We start from the raw sequence: 9,032 nt of genomic DNA, 5'->3' as shown, positions 1-9,032 counted from the left end.
AGTCTAACAGTCTAATAGTCTAATAGTCTAGTAGTCTAACAGTCTAACAGTCTAGTAGTCTAGTAGTCTAACAGTCTAACAGTCTAACAGTCTAACAGTCTAGTAGTCTAACAGTCTAGTAGTCTAACAGTCTAATAGTCTAATAGTCTAATAGTCTAACAGTCTAGTAGTCTAGTAGTCTAACAGTCTAACAGTCTAATAGTCTAGTAGTCTAACAGTCTAACAGTCTAATAGTCTAGTAGTCTAACAGTCTAACAGTCTAATAGTCTAACAGTCTAATAGTCTAGTAGTCTAACAGTCTAATAGTCTAGTAGTCTAACAGTCTAATAGTCTAGTAGTCTAACAGTCTAATAGTCTAGTAGTCTAACAGTCTAATAGTCTAGTAGTCTAACAGTCTAACAGTCTAATAGTCTAACAGTCTAACAGTCTAATAGTCTAGTAGTCTAACAGTCTAATAGTCTAGTAGTCTAACAGTCTAACAGTCTAACAGTCTAATAGTCTAACAGTCTAATAGTCTAGTAGTCTAACAGTCTAATAGTCTAGTAGTCTAACAGTCTAATAGTCTAGTAGTCTAACAGTCTAGTAGTCTAGTAGTCTAACAGTCTAGTCTAATAGTCTAGTAGTCTAACAGTCTTAATAGTCTAGCAGTCTAACAGTCTCAATAGTCTAGCAGTCTAATAGTCTAGTAGTCTAACAGTCTAACAGTCTAGTAGTCTAGCAGTCTAACAGTCTAGTAGTCTAACAGTCTAATAGTCTAGTAGTCTAACAGTCTAATAGTCTAGTAGTCTAACAGTCTAATAGTCTAGTAGTCTAACAGTCTAACAGTCTAATCAGTCTAGTAGTCTAACAGTCTAACAGTCTAACAGTCTAATAGTCTAGTAGTCTAACAGTCTAATAGTCTAGTAGTCTAACAGTCTAATAGTCTAGTAGTCTAACAGTCTAATAGTCTAGTAGTCTAACAGTCTAATAGTCTAGTAGTCTAACAGTCTAACAGTCCAGTAGTCTAACAGTCTAACAGTCTAACAGTCTAATAGCTAACATCAACAGTCCAATAGTCTAGTAGTCTAACAGTCTAATAGTCTAGTAGTCTAACAGTCTAATAGTCTAGTAGTCTAACAGTCTAATAGTCTAGTAGTCTAACAGTCTAATAGTCTAGTAGTCTAATAGTCTAACAGTCTAACAGTCTAGTAGTCTAACAGTCTAACAGTCTAATAGTCTAACAGTCTAACAGTCTAACAGTCTAATAGTCTAGTAGTCTAACAGTCTAATAGTCTAGTAGTCTAACAGTCTAACAGTCTAACAGTCTAACAGTCTAATAGTCTAACAGTCTAACAGTCTAGTAGTCTAACAGTCTAATAGTCTAGTAGTCTAACAGTCTAATAGTCTAGTAGTCTAACAGTCTAATAGTCTAGTAGTCTAACAGTCTAATAGTCTAGTAGTCTAACAGTCTAACAGTCTAGTAGTCTAATAGTCTAACAGTCTAACAGTCTAACAGTCTAACAGTCTAGTAGTCTAATAGTCTAACAGTCTAACAGTCTAATAGTCTAGTAGTCTAACAGTCTAATAGTCTAGTAGTCTAACAGTCTAGTAGTCTAACAGTCTAATAGTCTAGTAGTCTAACAGTCTAATAGTCTAGTAGTCTAACAGTCTAATAGTCTAGTAGTCTAACAGTCTAATAGTCTAGTAGTCTAATAGTCTAACAGTCTAACAGTCTAGTAGTCTAACAGTCTAACAGTCTAATCGTCTAACAGTCTAACAGTCTAACAGTCTAATAGTCTAGTAGTCTAACAGTCTAATAGTCTAGTAGTCTAACAGTCTAACAGTCTAGTAGTCTAATAGTCTAGTAGTCTAGTAGTCTAACAGTCTAACAGTCTAGTAGTCTAACAGTCTAGTAGTCTAACAGTCTAATAGTCTAGTAGTCTAACAGTCTAACAGTCTAATAGTCTAGTAGTCTAACAGTCTAATAGTCTAGTAGTCTAACAGTCTAATAGTCTAGTAGTCTAATAGTCTAGTAGTCTAACAGTCTAACAGTCTAATAGTCTAGTAGTCTAACAGTCTAGCAGTCTAGCAGTCTAACGAGTCTAATCGTCTCCAATAGCCCAATAGCTCCAGTAGTCTAACAGTCTAGTAGTCTAGTAGTTTAACAGTCTAATAGTCTGGTAATCTAACCCAGTCTAATGGTCTATTGGTCTAACCCAGTCCTGAGAAAGCGGTCTGGTCACAATGGTGCGAGTAGTGCGGCGGTCACAACGGTCTGGTAGTGCAACGGTGCAGTAGGGTCTGGCGGTCTGGTCTGGTAGTGCAACGGTGCAACGGTCTATGCAGTGCAGCCCAGTGCAACGGTCTGGCCGGTCTGTTGGTCACAACGGTGGCACGGTCGCAACGGTCACAGTGCTGGCGGTGCAACGGTCTGGCGGTCTGGCGGTCTGATGGTCTAGTGGTCAACGGTCCCAGTGCAACGGTCACAACGGTCTGGCGGTCGGTCTGGCCAGTGCGGCGATGCAACGGTCTGGTGGTCACAACGGTCTAGTGGTCTAGTGGTCACAGCGGTCTAATGGTCTAGTAGTCTGGCAGTCTAGTAGTCCTGGGCAGTGCAACGGTGCAACGGTCACAATGGGTCACAACGGTCACAACGGTCTGGCTGTCTGGTGGTCTGGCGGTCTGGTAGTGCAACGGTCTGTGGTCTGGTAATCTGGCGTGCAGCCCAGTGCAGGCAGTGCAACGGTCACAACGGTCTGGTATTCTGTGGTCTGAGTGGTCACAGCGGTCACAACGGTCTGGTGGTCTGGCGGTCTGGCGGTCTAGCTTGGTCTATTGGTCTGGTAGTGCAACGGTCACAACGGTCTGGTCTGGCTGGTGCAACGGTCTGGCCGGGTCTGATGGTCACAACGGTCTAACTGATCCCAACGGTCACAAAAGTCCTGTGGTCTGGTAGTCTAATGGTCGTGGTCACAACAGTCTAACGGTCTGTAGTCTGGTAGTCTGGCATTCACAATAATTCTGTGGTCTGACGGTCTGTGGTCTGGTGGTCTGGCGGTCTGGTCTGGCATGCAGTGCAGCGGTCTGGTCAGTGCAACGGTCTGGTGATCTGGTGCAGTGCAGCAGTGCAATCACAACGGTCGGTCACAGTGCAACGGTCACAGTGCACAGTCTGTGGTCTGGTTTGGTCACGGCGGTCTGTGGTCTGGTGGTCACAACAGTCTAACGTCACAATCTGGCGGTCTGGTGTGCAACGGTCTACGGTGCAGTGCAACGGTCACAATAGTGCGGCGTGCGGTCACAACGGTCTGTGGTCTGGTGCAGTGGTCTGGTGGTGCAGTGCGTCTGTGCAGCGGTCACGGCGGTGCTGTGGTCTGTGTGCAGTGGTCTGGCGGTCTGGTCTGTGGTCACAACGGTCACGAGTGCAGTGCTGGTGCAGTGCAGCGGTGCTGGTGCAGTCAGTGACGGTGCACAACGGTCGGTGGTGGTCACAACGGTCTGGTCGGCGAAGTTGGTCTGCAGTGCAACGGTCTGGTGGTCTAGCAGTGCAGTCACAACGGTCTAACGGTCTGGTAGTCTGCAGTGCGTGCAACGGTCTGGCGGTCACAGTGCTGGCGATCACAACGGTCTATTGCAGTGCAACGGTGCACATGCAACGATGGTCACAACGGTCTGGTCTGGTGGTGCAACGGTCTAATGGTCTGGTAGTCAACGGTTGCAACGGTCTGGTCACAACGGTCTGGTCTAACGGTCTGGTCACAGTAGTCTAACGGTCTGGTCAGGTCTGGTCACAACGGTCTAACAGTCTGATGGTCTGGTAACGGTCTGGTCTGGCGGTCTGGTCTGGTCTGGCAACGGTCTGGTCTGGTCTGGTAGTCGGTGCTATTGCAGTGCTGGTAATCTAGTCTAGTCAGTGCGGCGAGTCTAGTAGTCTGCAGTCTGTCACAACGTCTGGTGTCTGTGTAGTCTGGTAGTGCAACGGTGCACAACGGTGCTGGTGGTCACAACGGTGCAGTGCAACGGTCTGGTAGTGCAACGGTCTGTGGTCTGTTGGTCAGCGGTCTGGCTGGTCTGGTGGTCGGCAGTCACAACGGTCTGGTAGTGCAGTGCACAACGGTCACAACGTGCAATCTGGCGTGCAGTGCAACGGTCACGGCGGTCTGGTCTGGTGGTGCTGTGCGGTCTGTGGTCTGGTGCAGCGTGCAGTGCTGTGGTCTGTGTCCAGCAGTGGCACGGTCTGGTCTGGTCTGGTGGTGCAGGCTGGCAGTGCCCCGGTCAACGGTCTGGTTGGTCTGGTCTGAGTGCGGTCGCGACGGTCACAACGGTCTGGTGGTGCAGTGCAACGGTGCTAACGGTCTGTGTAGTGCAGCGGTCTGTGAGTGCGGCGGTGCAGTGCGGCGTGCAGCCCGTGCAACGTTTGGCAGTGCAGTAGTCTAACGGTCTAGTGCAGTCTGGCGGTCTGGTGGTCTGGCGGTCTGGTGGTCTGGTGGTCTGGTGCAGTCAGCGGTCTGGTAGTCCCACAGGTCTGGTGGTCTGGTAGTCTAACGGTCTAACGGTCCCAGCGGTCTGTGGTCTAGTGGTCCAGTGCAGCGGTCTGGTCTGGTCTGGCGGTCTGGTCACGGTCTGGTCACAACGGTCTGGTAGTCCTCTGGTCAGTCTGGCAGTCTATTGCGTCTGGTGGTCTGGCAGTGCTATCTGGCGGTCTGCAGTAGTGCAACGTCTAGTAGGTCTGGTAGTCTGTGCGGTGCTAGCGGTCTAACAACGGTCTGCAGTCTAGTGCAGTCTCGGTCAGTGCAGGTCTGGTGCAGTGCAGCGATCTGGTGCAGTGCAGTGGTCAGTGCAACGGTGCTGGCAGTCTGGCAGCAGTCTGGTCAGGTCTGGCGGTGGCGGTCTGGTAGTCTGTGGTCTGGTAGGTCTGGCGGTCACTACGGTCTGGCGGTCTGGCGGTCAATGGTCTGGTAGTCTAACGGTCAGTGGTCAGTGTCACAACGGTCACAACGGTCTGGTGGTCTGGCAGTCTGGTCTCTAGTGATGCAACGGTCTGTGGTCTGGTGGTCTGGCGGTCTAACGGTCTGGTGCAACTGGTGGTCTAACGGTCTGGTCAACGGTCTCTGGTCAGTGCGGTCAACGGTCTGGTCTGTGGTCTGGTGGTCACAACGGTCTGGGTCTGTGGTCACAACGGTCTAACGGTCACAACGGTCTGGCGGTCTAACGGTCACAACGGTCTGGTCTGTGCGGTCTGGTCGGTCTAACGGTCTGTGGTCTGGCGGTCTACGGTCTGTGGTCTGGTAGTCTGGTCAGTGGTCACAACGGTCTGGCGGTCTGTGGTCACAACGGTCTGGTCACAACGGTCTGGTCTGGTCTGGTCACAACGGTCTGGTCTGGTGGTCACAACGGTCTGGCGGTCTGGCGGTCTGGTCACAACGGTCACAACGGTCTGGTCTGGCGGTCTGGTCAGGTCTGGTCACAACGGTCTGGCTGGTCTGCGGTCGTCACAACGGTCTGTGGTCTGGTCACAACGGTCACAACGGTCTGGGTCACAACGGTCTGGTCACAACGGTCTGGTCTAACGTCTGTGGTCAACGGTCTAACGGTCTGGTCTGGTCTGGCGGTCTGGTAGTCTGTGGTCTGGTAGTCACAACGGTCTGGGTCTGGCGGTCTGGGTCAGTCACAACGGTCACAACGGTCTGGTCACAAGTCGGTCACAACGGTCTGGGTCTGGTAGTCTGGTCAGGTCTGGTAGTCACAACGGTCTGTCACAACGGTCTGGTCTGGTGCAACGGTCTGGTCTGGTGGTCTAACGGTCTAACGGTCTGGTCACAACGGTCACAACGGTCTGGTCTGGTCTGGTCGGTCACAATCCCAACGGTCTGGTCTGTCACTAACGGTCTGGTCTGGTGGTCTGGTCACAGGCGGTCTGGGTCACAACGGTCTGGTCTGGTGGTCTGGCGGTCTGGTGGTCTGGTGGTCACAACGGTCTGGTGGTCTGGTCTGGTCACAACGGTCTGGGTCTGTCTGGTCTGGCGGTCTACGGTCTGGTCACAACGGTCAGGTCTGGTGGTCTGGCAGGTCTGGGTCTGGTGGTCTGGCGGTCTGGCGGTCACAACGGTCAGGTCTGGCGGTCTGTGGTCACAATGCTTGGTCACGGTCTGGTCTGGTAGTCTGGTCTTGGTCTGGTGGTCAGGTCTGGGTCTGGTGGTCTGGTCGGTCACAACGGTCGGTAGTCTGGTGGTCACAACGGTCTGGTCTAACGGTCTGGTCAACGGTCTGGGTCTGGTAGTCTGGCGGTCTGGGTCTGGTGGTCTGGCAATCAACGGTCTGGTCTGGTCTGGTCTGGTCTGGCAACGGTCTGGTCACAACGGTCTGGCGGTCTGCAGTCTGGTGGTCTGGCGGTCTGGCGGTCTGGTCACAACGGTCTAACGGTCTGGTCAGTCACAACGGTCTGGCTGGTGGTCTGGCGGTCTGGCGGTCTGGTGCAACGGTCACAACGGTCTGGTCTGGGTGGTCTGTGGTCTGGTGGTCACAACGGTCACAACGGTCTGGTGCAACGGTCTGCAGCGGTCTGGCGGGTCTGGCGGTCTGGTCAACGGTCTGGGTCACAACGGTCTGCAACGGTCTGGTCTGGTCATTCTGGGTCACAACGGTCACAACGGTCTGGTCTGGTCAGTGCAGTGCACGGTCTGGCTGGTCTGGTAGTCTGGCAGTCTGCAACGGTCACAACGGTCTGGTCTGGTAGGTCTGGGTCACAACGGTCTGGTCTGTGCGGTCTGTGGTCTGTCTGGTCACAACGGTCTGGTGGTCTGGTCTGCAGTCTGGTACGTCTGTCACAACGGTCTGGTCGTCTGGGTCTGGTCTGGTCTGGTCACAACGGTCTGGTGGTCACAACGGTCACAATGGTCTGGTGTCAGCAACGGTCTGGGTCTGGTAGTCTGGCGGTCTGGTCTGGTCTGGTCACAACGGTCTGGTCTGTCTGGTCTGGTCTGGTCTCTGGTCTGGCGGTCTGGTAGTCTGGCGGTCTGGGTCTGGTCTGGCAACTGGCTGGTCTGGCGGTCTGGGTCTGGGTCTGGCGGTCTGTCTGGTCTGGTCGGTCTGGTCACAACGGTCTGGTCTGGTCTGTCACAACGGTCTGGCAATGGTCTGGGTCTGGTCACAACGGTCTGGTGGTCTGGTCTGGCGGTCACAACTGGTCACAACGGTCACAACTGGTCACAACGGTCTGTGGTCTGGTCTGGCGGTCTGGTAGTCTGGTAGTCTAACGGTCTGTGGTCTGGTAGTCAACGGTCTGGTCTGGTCACAACGGTCTGGTCACAACGGTCTGTGGTCTGGTCTGGTCAACGGTCTGGTAGTCTAACGGTCTGGTCTGGTCTGGTCTGGTAGTCACAACGGTCTGGTCAGTGCAGTCGGTCGGTCTGTGGTCTGGTAGTCTGTGCAGTCGGTCTGTGGTCTGGCAACGTCTGTCACAACGGTCTGACGGTCTGGTGGTCTAGCGGTCTGTGGTCTGGTGTCCCACGGTCTGGCGGTCTGGTGGTCTGTCCCAGTCACAACGGTCACAACGGTCTGGTGGTGCAACGGTCTGGTAGTCTGGTGGTCTGGTCAGGTCAGTGCAACGGTCTGGCGGTCTGGCGGTCTAAGTGGTCTGGTGGTGCCAACGGTCTAATAGGTCTAGCAGTCTAGTGTCTGGTGTCAGGTCTAACGGTCTAATAGTCTAATGGTCTGCGGTCTAACGGTCTGGCTAGTCTGGTCACAACGGTCTGGTGGTCTGGCAGTGGTCTGGCAGTCTGTGGTCTGTGCGGTCTGGCGGTCTGGCGGTCTGGTGGTCTGGCGGTCTGTGGTCTGGTGGTCTGGCGGTCTGTGGTCTGTGCGGTCTAGTGTCTGTAGTGCAGTGCAATGCAACGGTCTGGTGGTCTAACGGTCTGGTCTGGTGCTGGTGCTAACGGTCTGTGGTCTGGCGGTCACAACGGTCTGGTCGCGGTCTGGCAGTCTGTCAGTCTGGTGCAGTGCTAACGGTCTAAGGTCTGGTGGTCTGGTCTGGCAGTCTGGTTGGTCACAACGGTCACAATGGTCTGGTAGTCACAGCGGTCTGGGTCTCTGGTGATTCGGCGGTCTGGCGATCTGGGTCTGGTCTGACGGTCTGGTGGTCTGGTCACAGTGGTCTGGCGGTCTGGTCAGGTCTGCAGTGCAGTAGTCAGTCAACGGTCTGCAGTCTTGCAGCGGTCTGTGGTCTGGTGGTCTGGTAGTCTAACGGTCTGGTCTGGTAGTCTGGCGGTCTAGTAGTCTGGTGGTCTAACGGTCTAGTGAGTCACAATGGTCTGGCAGTCTGGCGGTCTGGTGCAGTCACAACGGTCTGTGGTCTGGTCACTGGCGGTCTGGTGGTCTGGTGGTCTAACGGTCTGGTAGTCTAACTGGTGGTCAACGGTCACAGTGCGGTCACGGTCTGGTAGTCACAAGGTCTAGTGGTCTGTGTAGTCTAACGGTCTGGTGGTCTGGCAGTCTGCAGGTCTGGTAGTCTGGTCTGTGGTCTGTGGTCACAGCGGTCTGGTCTGTGGTCACAACGTGCAGTGTCTGTGGTCCCGGTGGTCTGGCTGGTCTGGTAGTCAGTGCAGTCTGGTCTGGTAGTCTGCAGTGCAACGGTCTGGTGGTCTGGCGGTCTAACGGTCTGGTCACAACGGTCTGGCGGTCTGGTCTGTGGTCACAGCGGTCTGGTCTGGTCGGTCTGGTCTGGCAGTCTGTTGGTCACAACGGTCTAACAACGGTCTGGTCTGGTCTGGTCTGTGGTCTGGGTCTGGTCTGTGGTCTGGTCTAATGGTCTGGTCTGGTCACAACGGGTCTGTGGTCTGGTCTGGCAGTCTGGTCACAACGGTCTGGCAACGGTCTGGTCTGTGGTCTGGGTCACAACGTGCAAATGGTCTGGTGGTCTGGTCTGGCGGTCACAACGGTCTGGTCTAACGGTCTGGCAATCACAACGGTCTGGTCTAACGGTCTGGTAGTCACAACGGTCTAGTAGTCTGGCGGTCTGTGGTCTACGGTGGTCACAACGGTCTGCAGTGGTCTGG

At 53.2% G+C, this 9,032-nt stretch overlaps 1 protein-coding gene across 1 annotated transcript in view; it reads right to left on the bottom strand.

Annotated features, from left to right (window-relative positions):
• Window positions 1–9,032, bottom strand: part of LOC115128132 (receptor-type tyrosine-protein phosphatase delta-like) — a 211,803-nt gene that overhangs the window by 198,406 nt on the left and 4,365 nt on the right. Inside the window, exons 2-10 of the mRNA XM_065004525.1 lie at window positions 6,935–7,149; window positions 6,727–6,851; window positions 6,416–6,609; window positions 5,890–6,204; window positions 5,448–5,638; window positions 4,967–5,146; window positions 4,101–4,276; window positions 3,261–3,495; window positions 2,196–2,353 (exon numbers count right to left, since the gene is read on the bottom strand). Of these exons, the coding sequence (XP_064860597.1) occupies window positions 2,196–2,353; window positions 3,261–3,495; window positions 4,101–4,276; window positions 4,967–5,146; window positions 5,448–5,638; window positions 5,890–6,204; window positions 6,416–6,609; window positions 6,727–6,851; window positions 6,935–7,149 (1,789 nt within the window). The remainder of the gene's footprint in view (window positions 1–2,195; window positions 2,354–3,260; window positions 3,496–4,100; window positions 4,277–4,966; window positions 5,147–5,447; window positions 5,639–5,889; window positions 6,205–6,415; window positions 6,610–6,726; window positions 6,852–6,934; window positions 7,150–9,032) is intronic.

This window comes from Oncorhynchus nerka, linkage group LG18 (genome assembly GCF_034236695.1).
Source record: "Oncorhynchus nerka isolate Pitt River linkage group LG18, Oner_Uvic_2.0, whole genome shotgun sequence".
NCBI classification, from domain to species: domain Eukaryota; kingdom Metazoa; phylum Chordata; class Actinopteri; order Salmoniformes; family Salmonidae; genus Oncorhynchus; species Oncorhynchus nerka.
This window is presented reverse-complemented; position numbering and strand designations above follow the sequence as displayed.